At 46.8% G+C, this 13,405-nt stretch overlaps 1 protein-coding gene across 1 annotated transcript in view; it reads right to left on the minus strand.

Moving 5' to 3' along the window:
* Positions 1-13,405, minus strand: part of ABCB6 (ATP binding cassette subfamily B member 6 (LAN blood group)) — a 231,577-nt gene that overhangs the window by 39,971 nt on the left and 178,201 nt on the right. Inside the window, exons 14-18 of the mRNA XM_069616874.1 lie at positions 10,051-10,108; positions 5,173-5,277; positions 3,678-3,852; positions 3,194-3,306; positions 142-236 (exon numbers count right to left, since the gene is read on the minus strand). Of these exons, the coding sequence (XP_069472975.1) occupies positions 142-236; positions 3,194-3,306; positions 3,678-3,852; positions 5,173-5,277; positions 10,051-10,108 (546 nt within the window). The remainder of the gene's footprint in view (positions 1-141; positions 237-3,193; positions 3,307-3,677; positions 3,853-5,172; positions 5,278-10,050; positions 10,109-13,405) is intronic.

Consider the following 13,405-nt stretch of genomic DNA (forward strand, 5'->3'; position numbering starts at 1 on the left):
CAAGGCTGATATTGCCCAGAAATCCTCTGGCCCAATGGGGGAGTTTTGGTGTTGCTCACCAACCCAGTAAAGCCGGCATCAACCAGATGCATCAACAAGATCCTTCTTGTGATCTTGCCCAATTATCCTTCCCATACATACCTATGAGCCACTACTATGGACGTGCGGTTGGCGCAGACCTTTGCCAGCGATGACTGGATGTTCCTCTCGGTCTCCGTGTCTAGAGCGGAAGTGGCCTGGAACAGAAGAGGGAAATAAAGATGGTTATAGGTGGGTAGGTCAACCCAAGCATAGTGCTGCAGATCTGGTTCTAGTAGTGGAGCAGGAGTGATCATGTACATGTAAATAGTCTTTTATGCTGGTTATGACCACACCACCCCGAGAACTAAGGCTTGTCTGCAGGTTGGCAAGTTATGACCGTGCCTCGGGTAATCAGTCTAGAGTCTGAGGAGGAGAAGAGTGGGGAAGGGCGAAGTAGGGGGGGGGGCAAAGTGACAGAAGCTACAAACTAAATATGAATTAATGATGTGGCACGGGATAGGCTGGAAGATGAGGGAAGTGCGTGTTTAAGCCTGGATATGTGTACAACAGCATTTTCTGATTCTAGCTGAGAGGGATGAGAAGGAGTATGCCAATGCTACAGCTCAATATGCTACAGATGTCGATTGCTTGGTGGCAGAGTATTGGTACGTAAATACCAAATACTGCTACTAGGTGTGTGTTGAGAGCTCTAGATGTGCTAAAGCGTTCTCTTCAAGCATGGAGGCTTGTTTGGATATGGACAATTATATTTCCCCAAACCCAAACCAAGTATACCTAATCGCGGAACTGCCAAACATGAGGCTGTCAGAAGGAGGGTGCCATGTGGCGACAGAGTAGAAAGGGGAGTGCAGGAGGGTGAGAGTGGAAATGTATGAAGTGTTGGTGGTGGCCCAAAATCCATGTGCCAAACCCACTTGGCCAATAGAATTAAAAATATCACTGGAAAATAGAATATGATATGATATTTTATTTATATCGTGCTCGTACACAAGTGTTTCAGTGCACGATGATCTAGGGAGAGAGTAAACACTCACAGATTGGGTGGAATGTGGAGCGGGTTAAGCCAACCTACGTTATGATATGATATTTTATTTATATCGCGCCCATACACAGGTGTTTCGGAGCGCGACCAGGCAAAGGGAGGGGGAGCAGGGGAGAAAACAAATGATCTTACTAGACCCAGTGACATTGAGAACGTGCAAGTGCATGGGAAAGGGGGAAGTGCAACAGAAAAAGGGAGGGGGCAAAGTGCAGGCATAGGATAAATAATAAGTTAGTGGATACAGAAGTAAATAAATAAGGTGATAAGAGCAGTGATTTGTGCAGCCAGTGAAGGGTGCAGTGCAGGGCAAGTCAGATAGGGTAACATCTGATAAGTGCAGGAGAGGAGTGGGGGGACCTGTGAGGGTACAGATAACAGGCCCCAGTGCAGGGGTGGCCGGGAGGCAATGGCGGAGGAAGTCCAGGAGGGCAGGTAACTGAGCCAAGGGTGCCCCGTTGGCAGGTGAGGCAGTGCTGAGAAAAGAAGGCAGATCAACAGGGGAGGAGAGTGGCAAAGGCAGATGCAAAGAGGAAGGTCTCAAGGAGCTTACGGAATCGTCTTGGAAACGGTTTGGGCACTAAGGATGCAAACATCTGGTAATACAGTGATCGGACATACTGGTAGTATTGGGCAGACTTAGTAATGAAATAAATACTCTAATAAGAATGTGGCTTCAGGAATATTTATTCTTAGAGTCCACACAACAGAATAAATGTGAACAACAAAACCATCATTACAGATGGATGCACACACAATATTTGAAGCTTTACTGCATAAAGAAGAAAAATGTGTCATCGGATGGGTTCAAAACCAAAAGTGAACTTGATATGTACAGGGATAAAAACCTCTCGGGCATATCTAAGGCTGTGAATAATAGCAAGGGACCATGGGTGCGGGAGAGGATTGGGTAAGGAAGCACAATGGCAGGGGGGGCGCTACCTGTGAAAGGGTCTATGAAAGATTAGTACAGATCTGCCAAGCTCAGAGAGTACTGCAACATGTGAAATAATGCCGTAAGCGTAAGCAGAGTGATAACTGCATCGGGATGAGTGTCGCAGTTTGGGCAAGAAATTTGCGTTACGGAATAGGGTGAGGAAAGAACTAGGAGTTGACAGACCTTTAAAAGGCTGCCCATTCCTCAAGGGCTCTAATATTGGTGTGGAGAGCTAGGAATGCAAAGGAGTACACACGCAGGAACAACTTGGGTTCGGAGGTCGGAGATTAGGGCTTGAGCAACCCGGGCAGGAGAGCATTAGAGCATAAAGACTTTGACAATGGTGATGGATTTAGAGGCAGGAAAGGATAACCAGTGCTATTAGCGAGGGAGTTAGGGCTTGCGCAATGAGGCAGAAGTTTAAAATTAATATGCTAAGAGCAGCTTTTGGACTGAAAAGAAATGATTATATTTCCCACATAAAGAGAGATGCTCATTGGCTCCCCATCAAGGCCAGAATCCTATTCAGGACTCTCACTACCACCCACAAATGTATCACTAATGAGGCCCCAATTATATCTGAACAACACGGTCTCCCAAAAAAAGAGCACTAGGGCCCTCAGATCAAGCTCTAGCACCCACCTCTTCACTCCAAGGTTCAAGAACACCGGAGTGTGGGGGGTGGAGAGGGGTGAGCATCCGAGTAGCTGATTTGCCATATCTACTCTGTACTGCCTCTATTGTACAATAACCATGCAAAGCTTGGAACTGAGACATATCTGCTTTTCTCTGTTATAACCATTTATTTAACTCTGTACTTCTCCGTGTAACCGGAAAAGCCTTTCTCATGTATCTTACGCCGTGATACCTCCGGGTTTGGGCGTGTAACAAATGCTATAAATAAATGCTGGGATCTGGGTAAGTTATTTGGGTGTGAGCCCCGGGGCCGTGTGCTGGAATATGTGCATATTGGAGCTAGCCCACAGGAGCATGTGACCCACTTTAGGTTACTGAAACAAGATATTTGACACCGGGCACTAGGGTTGGAGATCAGCATTGGGGCAGACGAACAAGCTCTGCGTGGTGGTAGGAAATTAGGATGGGGGAGAAGAGCAGAACATTAAGGCCTCACTAGGAGAGCAGACATCTGAGGTGGAGAGTCAACATCCTGTTACCTCATCTAGCAGGATTATCTGCGGACCCTTCAAGATGGTGCGAGCGATGGCCACTCTCTGCTTCTCTCCTCCGCTGAGCTTTAAGCCACGCTCGCCAACCTGTGTGTCATACCCTAAAAAGAGACAGGTCAGAACCATCAAAAGTACTTCACATTACATGCCAGCAATACAGAGACACTGAAGAGGGATCTCACATTATACAGTCAGCAGGGAGTGCCGACCAAAGAAGCACCCGACAAAATAGACAGCAGGGAGAGCTACGAGACATAACTCAAATATAAGACCCTGCAGCAGAGAGATGCCAGAGACACTCCACATTACAGACATGCAGAAGAGAGGCCTCCGCGGTGTCTCATACCGCAGACATAACAGAGACAGAAGCAATACTCCACAGCATAATAAGCGTACGAGAAACCGCAGAAAACAGCAGCAGGGGAAGCACCTATTACAGATATGCTAACAATCCCTAGCCACTGGCCCTTACCATCTCGGAAGGAAATGATGCGTTCATGTATGTCAGCAGCCTGGGCTGCATCCTCTACTTCCTCGTCTGAGGCGGTGACACGGCCATAACGGATGTTGTTGCGGATGGAATCATTGAAGAGCACCGTGTCTTGGGGGACTACACCGATGTGTGAGCGCAGCGATGCTTGTTTAACCTGCAAAAAGATTATGAGACATTCCTGATGGCTGGCCACATCATATACTGCATGGGACAGTGAGGCGAGTGCCTGGTGTGGGTCCAAGAAACCGAGAAGCAGGGGGTGGTGCAGGCAAGGATTGAGTTACGATGGCAGCGTTGTGTATTGGTATCATTACTGGAATGGTAGGAGCAATACTAGGGCTCCTATTTCTTCTGAACTCTTGCCTTCCTTTCCTACCCACACCACTTTCCACTTTGTTCTCTGAAGCAATTTACTATTGAATATGGCTTAGTACTGCAGGAAGTGAAGTCCCAAACACATTTCCCCAGTGAACTCACTGCAAACGGGTAGACTCCTTGTTAAGGCAGAACACCATTTTTGAGGTACCTTTGTCTAACTGCATGAATACCCTAAACGTTTTACTGACCAACTGTTTAGCCATGCTGCCACAGCTCGCAGGATAAACACACTGAATATACATAAAGTCCCACTGTGCCTACCTCTCTACTAAAATCCTGATTTCCTACCTAGTCCTCAACCAGCATTACTAGCGCACTAGATTCCTCTTCAGCCTTCCTCTATACTTGTCTCCACGCTTCTGAACAAGGTAATTAAGTTTGCCACACACACAGTATACAGCCTTCTGCATTCCTCTCCCCGCAGACTTCAAGTGGGATGGGTTGCCATGCAACAGCGACCCAGCTTCAAATTCCTTCTCTTTGTATTCTAATCAATTTGCGGGCATGTTCCCCCCTATCAGGCCTACTTTGTTGCTCTTTACTTCATACCTTGGACCGCGTGATGCCAAGCCTTGCTTGATATGTTAATTCCTGTCACCTTTGCACTGTCTCCCGATTGCCCTCCTTTACCCTTCTTGCTCCGTACCATTGCAAATCCCTACGGCCAGAAATAATGACCACCACCGTGTACCAGCTCTTCAAAATTGCTGTCAAGGATCACCGGGGATGCATAATGTGGTCATCCCTGCCCCCTAGATGCCCATCCATGCCCCATACTTGCCAACATGATCCATTCCAATCGGTGGGTGACTGGTCACAGTTATAGTTGTTCCTTTGCATTCTGGGACCCATAGTCCTGGATTTATAATGAAAAAAGCAGAACTGCAAGTACCAGAATGAAAAGAATAAAACAGGACTGGACACCTATTGCCGGCTCACATTATGCTATAATACTACTGCTCATCCATTGAAATAGGCCCAGAAATAGGAGTGGTCCGCTGCCTGTGTATATACCCTGTTGCACGCAGTTTATGTGAGAAGCATTATTCACACTTTAAATAATACAAATGCACATACATTCAACTATTTGGCCTACCTCGGAGATGTCCTGGCCATCGATCTTGATGCTACCGCCACTAACGTTGTAGAAGCGGAAAAGTAGTCGGATGACAGTGCTCTTACCAGAGCCAGAGGGACCCACCTGAAACAAGACAAGAAAAGGTGACGGGGTAACAAGGAACGAGGACACTCCTTGGGAACCTGGGTGGCTAGAAGGCAAGTGATTGCAGAGAGATGGAAAAGGCTAGACGCAAGGATCACATGGTAGCTCTATGGCCATTGATGTCTGCTTTTATCAATTTCTTCTAGTGTGTTGTGTTGCTATGAAGAAGTTGTTCACATAAACCTATTATTGCACGTAAAGCTTTGATTTGTTTTTGAAAAAGGCAATCCCTTCTTTAATATTGTCATGATGCTGTTTTGGATCTTGAGTCTTATTAACTCTGACAATTTCCATTCATTTCTTAGATGCAATGTCTAAGCATTAGAATCTTTTTTACAAAGACTCTTGTAAAAACGATGGGACACTGACATTGGACAATTGTCATTACGAGGACAACGGTAACCCGTCGGTGCATCCGGCGGGTTGCCGCCCTCCTGGAAAGACAGAATACGCCACTTGAAGTCCCGATGGAGCGGGAAGTCAGGCGGCGGATTTGGTAAGTCCCCATTCCCGTGGAGTCATCTCCACGGGAATGGGTTCACGGAAGCACCAGCACCGTTGTTCATGGGGCCAGTGCTTTCGTGACAACTTTGCCTACCGGGCCGCCCAGCAGGGCAGACCTGCCGGGCGCAACGGCCCCGGAAGGCAGAGTTGGAGTGTGGCAGCCCGGAAAGGGCCCCGGTACGGTGCGACCGGCAAACTTATTTCCGGACAACCACACTTGTAATGAAGCCCATTGTCTCCTGGAAAAGTGTCCAGGTTTTTTTTCTTTCTTTCTTTCACAATCTTCATCGGATACTTTGGCTACTGTGACAAAGTGCTGTGATATAGCATCACGAATGCACAAACTCAAGGACTTATCTGTTGTATGCAAGCCCTGGAGGAAACAGACAAACAACAAATCACCCATGGTAAACCAGGAGAAGAAAGCACATTGTCCTCTGACCAAACACCTTGAAAGAGAAATAGCAATTAAATCCAAGGCTATGGTCTGAGTTTTTTGACTTACCTTCCCTAGATCATGGGACATATCCTTTTTATTGGTCTGTTTTATGAATAGATTATCTAATGAATAAAACTGCTAAAACCCTTAAATCCGTCTAGTAGTCTGTCCACCGCCGGGATCTGTTATAATATGCCTGCATGCTTAAAATGAGAAGTACTATTTCTTGCCCCTCACCTGCTGTACATACAGCTGGCCAGTCTGTTTCTGTTTCCCCTAGGAAACTACAATTCCCGGAAGATGCCGGCAGTGCAACAACAAGCAAGCTTGGTTGAGAGAGCAGGGATAGCCACCTGACCGCAGAGCAGAAAACCAGAGCCGGTCCGATAGCACAGCGAGCAGAGCGCTCGCTTGGACATCTGTGCAGATCCTACTGATGCAGGTTTGAATCCTGGCAGGGCCAAACTCAGCCTCTCAGCCTTCTGAGGTCGATAAATGAGAACCACACACTGTGGGTAATAATAAGCAGCGCTCAGATACCTGAGGCTTCGTAGTGCTATATAAAATGCTAAAATTAAAATGCTAAATTAAAAAAACTACTTAAGGATCAGCGTGATGATTCCAGCATCGGCAAGTATGCAGAGCGATCTCCTCAGTATAGCAGCGATCTCAGTGCGCTCAACAAAACCCACAAGGACAATGCCTTTACCTCCGACTGTGCCACAGAGCAGTCCCTGTGTCAAACTGCCATCATGCACACGCCAGAAAGCCCTCAAAGACTGGGGCACTGAAATGTATTCTCACTGCAGCGGGACGCCATTGACTAGAACCAGCGGCTGCACATAGAAGAAATGGGTGGGGCTTAAGACCCCTTTTGTGCTTTTGCTCACCTGTAACACCTCTCCTGGGGAAAAGAAAGCAAGCGGTTGGACTTGAGAACCAGGTGAGGGAGCGAGCCATTGAAGAGGGAAGGGGACTGGGGGAGATAAGAAGGACAGGAAACAGGAAGGTGTGGGTTATTTGTGTGGGATCAAGGGAGGAGAAGGAAAACAAACATACCAAGCAGAGGAAGCACGGTATGGAAGTGCATGGAGGAGGATTGCTGAAGGAGTGTGCAAGGTGTGGCATTGGTTGGTGGGAGAACGCAGTACTCCAGTTGGAGTGTGTGTGCATGGTGTGTGAGTGGGACTAATAGAGGGAGAGTAATGAGTGAATGAGAAGGTAACTGGGGTAGTGAAAGAAGAAATTGTGAGAGAATGTGGGAGTATAGTGCAAGGGAGAGAAGTAGGAGTGTGGAGAATGATGGAGTATTAGTAGTGTGGAGAGGGGAGAGTCGTAGTTGTGGGAAGCGGGGAGAGTAGTAGGGGAGCGTAATATTGGTGCTGTCAGAGAGAGAGTGTGAGAGAGTAATAGAGAGTAAGATCGCAGGGTGTCTGTAGGAAGGAGAGAGAGGAACATCGAAGTGTGAGGGAAAGACAGTGGGTGGAGTAGTAGGTAGGAGAGTAGGAAAAGGGACAGAGACAGATATGAATACAAGGTTGTGAGAGGAAAGGATCAAGTGGGGCCTGATTGTCTAGAAGGCACCTATCCCTACATTATAATACACAGGGGAACTTCGGTTAGAGGCCACCTAGATTATTTGCAGAATAAGTTACAGAGAAAAGGAGTTTGCCTTTAAGCATCAACGCTAGACAGACATCCTCTTGGGTATTAGGGGTTACACATCTCTAGATCCAATCCTGGGGTTGAGGGACACCTGCAATAGAGAGGCGATGTTTGCCACTAGGAAAGAGAGGGAGGGAGGTATGGCAAACAGCAAGCCCCTTTTATATTCGGAAAATAAAAAAAACACTTGGACTGTCTTCGAGAGTTGGTGTGTTCTTGACGCCATCTGTGACAACGCATAGAGGCGTAAGCCTGGGGAGAGCGGGCCCAGGGAGCGCTGTGACCGTAGCTGTGCTTTCGCCAGGTGGCAGTCTGTACAGGAGCACCCAATACATTGTGGGGAGGTGGATTTCTGAGAGGGAGTGGCAGGACGTCAGCAGAGAATTTAGGAGACATCATTTTCTAAGGTGTAAGTAACGCTGGAGACGTCACCAGGAAATCCGTGAAAGGGCCTGCCAGAGCTGGAGAGGCCTTCTGATATGCATAGAGGAGAGCAGTGTGCTTTAAGAAGCCGCTGACGTTTAAAGTCTGTGGGGAAATCTGAGACAGAATGAGAGCATGAATAGAAGGCCAAGTGGAATAGAGACCCTGGTGGTGCAAGTGCACGTGGTTGAGCCTGCCGTTTGGCTCAAACAGCAACTCGCACTGATTGTCTGGCATTGTTCCCAGTGTAATATGCCAATGCCTCCAGGCCTCAGAAGCCATTGAACAGCCTGGGTTTTTTTTTTATACACACTTCCACACGAGTCCTGCCCAGGTGAATTCAGAGCACATCCTGCTCAGAGCATTCTCTGGCCCCTTTTTCCTCCAGGCAACAACCACCTCTGTGACACCTCTTTCAGGTCTTCACAGCCTCTCCCTTCTTCTCCTTACCCTTCTCATACCTCTCATGATGTCAGCCCATTGGTGGAGAGTGCCATGACCTGTTGTCGCTGGTTTCATTGATCAAATGGTATTTGGCTCCTCCCCAATTCCCAGCATTCCCTGCTTTGGACATATAGTAATATGGTCTAGGGAGGGGAGATTTTAGAACCTCAGGACACCATCTTGGATGTCAGTGCAATTACTCTCTGGAGCTGTTTGTTAGTTCTACTAGTGTGCCATGTTTGACTGCCTGTGTTTCTGCTTCCACCAGGGGCTACATGCAACTGATGACAGATAAGACTACGATCACTGACACTACAGCCTTGATAAAAGGTGCCAGACTCTTCTTTTACAGTGATATTACCACTTAATTGTTATAAGTACATAATATTACGTGAAAAAGACACCAAATGTATCATCCACATCAACTGACAAGCATGGAACAATCCAAGTTCTCACAACAATATTCTACACTCACCCATTTACGTGACATCACAGGCATACCAGCAAGCAGCATTGGTGCAGGCCCGACAAACACATGTTTAACAGAGTCCCTTTTTATTTATAATTTGTGAGAGTCTAAATGGAGGCACTTCACAACAGTGGATTCCTGCTTTGGCCAGCAGTGCTAGGGCAAAGCATTTGACATGCTCTGTAGACCAGATGGAAGAAGAAGACAGAGACTTGTCGTGTAGTGATGACATCAGCTAAGGCCCTAGGAAGGAAGTGCTACTGGTATGAAAGGTGGGTAGCAGGGGGACCGATAGACCAATCAGAGTATGGAACCGGAAGATACACAGATAGGGGGAGACTGCCAGATACAGAGGTTGGCAGAAATTGGCAGCAAGTCACGCATATGCACACACAAGCACACGCACACAGGATATAAGAGCACACGTGGTGGGTGGAGTCTGAGATACAATATAAATTAGAAAATTCAGGATATTTTATGGCAACTAATAGGCTCAATAAAATAAAAATATAGCACAGTAAAGTAACATCCATTGAAAGGCAAAAGCGCAACCTGCACCAGCCGGTTGGTGCAGGCTGGACTCCCCCCTCTTCATAATGACCTGAACTGAACAAGGGCATTTGGAGCCTCTTCCCCTGCCCACCCCAGAGAAAAATGAAGGGCCTTCAAAGCCTGGTCCCTGTGCCCACAATACATTAAATATTCTTGTGGTTATGGAAATGGGCAGCCATATGAATGCCCTTGTAATTGTTATATAGTGGTTCCTCCAATCAATCACAGCAAAGACGGATCGAAATGTGTAACTCACCAATGCCAGCGTCTGCCCAGGCATCACCGAGAACGAAACATCTTTCAGAATCTCCTTCCTGCCAAGGGAAAGAGAACATAAGATATAAAAAGTGGGTATACTCACATCTGTTTGATAAATCCTCAATGCCTCACTTTCCATAACTACAACGCAAAGATGGTCAATAAAGCCAGCTATGCCACCAGTAAGGGGGGCATTAGTGGAGGAGGCAGGAGCATCATCATATATAGATGCTCAGGCATAGAAGCTTGAGGGCTCGGATGGCCTGATGAAGATCACCTTGTGGAACACTTGGGCATCAAACCACCTCTTTTGTGTGAGGGAAACACTTAGATGCCATACTGGTTTAATCCTGGGACTCTACACTAACACTGCCAAACTGTGGTGAAAATGTGTGACACTTATGGCAGTGTTGTTGTGTTAACTGGGCACCTGCCCACTGAAAACTAAAATAGGAATGGAAACTCAATTCACATAGAGCACCAAATGATTATCAGATGGTCATGGACAACAATTACTACCCACTTGACTCAGAGTCATATCAATGTCTGGGGGGGGGGGGATACTAGGTGACCCTGTGCTAAACCACTGAGCCATATTGTATTCCTGCATTTATCTTCCAATGAATGATGTTTGGTCGTCTGCAATGTTTGGTTAACCCTGTCTGCATCACTTCCTCTATTCTTATTTTTAAACATTTTATTTTATGCATTTAAATTCATGAACATCTGGCCCCAAGGGACATACAAAACGACTAAAGTACATTAAAACAGATAAAACCTTTACAAGTTTGGGGTGATGACTATAATCATCACATTTTACACAATAAAAATCCAACTAATGTACAGCTAGGACATTTGATTTATGGACCAAGTATGTTATTAATTCTTTATAGAAAATTGTCAGATTATGGGCTTGGTCTAATCTTAACTCTCTTGTTGTCACAAGGATGGGCAATTAGACTGAGAATCAGGAGTTTCACGTAAAGTAAAGTCAACAAACACAATAACTTGACTATAAACACAAATGCATTAAGTCAAAGATAGTGAAAGATAAGTAAAAGCAATATGGGATACACACCAAACTGTAGAATTCACACAGTTGAAAAAGTGTCACAAATGGAACAGGAATCACTCCAAGCCTCAGGGAGGGTTCAAGGGTTTTAATTGATTTTCAAAAGGCTCTCTATGGCTGTCTTCATCATCTTGAAAAAAGTGACTCATCCCCAGGGGGGACCTTGACCCTGGCTTAGTAGTTAATCCATTCTGTCTATTCGCTGCCTGATACTAGTTGTGTGAACCTAAATGCGAGGTGCCTTTTCTAGCTAAACTCCCTCAGTGACTTCCTAAGAAAGTCCCCAGTCCATCCAGTGATTAGTGTTCTACAGGGATGGGGAATGTGCCTTGCAGATACTGTGCTCGACTCTCTCTTAAATGTGTCACGCACACTCTCTTCCCCTCCCTTCCCCTGAAAGGAGTACTTTCTTCAAAATTCCACTCATGTACTAAACCTACATCTCTTGAGTTGGACTCTCTCAAAGCAACATGGCAGCCTTAACAATGAAAGATCTGTAGAATAGACTTCAGTTGCACTCAAGCTCTGGAATGAGAGCCTGTCTAACTTTAAGGCAGCTTCAACGGAAAAGGAACACGTGTTCGAAATAATAGGAACTGCTCAAATGGTAACAAAAGTCTGTACCTCTTACTACTCTTCTCCTCCAACTCCACACACCTCTTCTCGCTCTACTACACTGTCTCCTCTGATGTCTCTCAGTACTCACCCTCCTCCACACTACTACTTCTACACACCACTCCCCTTTCCCTCTGAACCATACACTTCACAGCCACTCCTTACACTATGTACTCTACCAAGAGGCTTCCCCCTAACACGCTCACGCGCACTGCAGTACTACTTTCACATCTGAGCCAATGTCCTCACCTTCTCCAGCAATCACCTCCATACCTCGCTGCTCCTTTCCCCCTCCTGCTGGTCGCTTGGACTTCCAGCTGCTCCACCTCTGACCACCTGTGGTCTCCTTTTATAGCCCACACCCTCTGTGGATTTTTCTTTTTCCCTAGCCAATCTGGCCCTATCTTCTCTACCTGGGATGATTTGGATGTGCTTAATGTGAGAAACCTGAGGGTATTCTCACAGACAGACCCTAGGAATCCCTTATTTCGGTGTCCAGAGAAGAACTAACCCTCTCAGATTACAACCCGAGGGGTGGACGAACAAGGCAGGATCTCCTGGGTAGGGGAACCTGGAGTTATGCTTGGGGGGAATATCCAGAGTGAGACGCTGTACTGTACCGGAGAGGAAGAAGAGGAGGTCAAAGTCCCTGAGGCTTTTGTGGGCTGTACCACATCTGCCCCCCTTCCTCCCATTAGATCTCTCCTGTCCAAACCAGACGACTCCTCCATATCTGGTAAATACCCTAGTAACCCAAACCCTGTTACACCCCAAAAACACAAGTCTTAGAATTCCTGTTTTCGTATGCCCTACCCAAATCCTCCCAATCATCCTTCTTTACGTCCCTCTGATTATTCATTTCCGAACACCCAGGCTACCTTGATAATACCGTTCCCACAATCCACACTGTTCATTGCACAATCTCGGTCATTCCCCTCTGTTTCACAAACCCCAGCCATCTCAATCTTCCGAGTTAACCAACCAACCAACCCCCTTCTTATAATACCTTTTACCCATCCTACCACGTAGGATACTTTGACACTCCAACTCCTCCTCCCCCATCCAACACGAATATTTCACCCGACATGAAAGACAACCGACTTAACCCAGAGCCCTCTACATGACGTGTCCCGACACAAGGGTCAGGCAATCAACCAGAACCACACACACCTGACGGCCCTTCCATTTTTCCACAGGGATTAAAGGTGGAGCACGAGAGCACAGGATGAGCAAGGCAAAACACACAACGAGACAGCTAACCCAGCCCCGCAGATCAAGAAGGAGGAGAAAGGCGTAACGAACCGAAGCGCCGACAAGGAGAGAATTGACCTTGCCCTTTCCCATCCAGACCCGCTGAACCTCCTTGCAAAGAACTGTAAAACCGTGGACAATAGCCAACGTGTGTAGCAGCAGATGTCAATGGTACACAGAGCCTGCCTACGCAGATGAGCAGGAAAGAGGGACACACCTGCTCCCATGGTACCGCCTTTGACTCCGGATGACAAAGAAGCCAAGCAGTCCATCACAGTCGGTGAGTCGAGGGGAGAGCGCATAAGAAACCAAACTGTGTTGAAGGAAAGTTCCAAAGTGGCTAAAAAAGGGAAGTTCAAAGAACATTTTAATGGCAAGGGGAAACCAGCTGCAAGAAGGGTCCAGCACCATGTGG

Source organism: Ambystoma mexicanum, chromosome 9, assembly GCF_040938575.1.
Source record: "Ambystoma mexicanum isolate Mex_15411 chromosome 9, UKY_AmexF1_1, whole genome shotgun sequence".
Lineage (NCBI taxonomy): Eukaryota > Metazoa > Chordata > Amphibia > Caudata > Ambystomatidae > Ambystoma > Ambystoma mexicanum.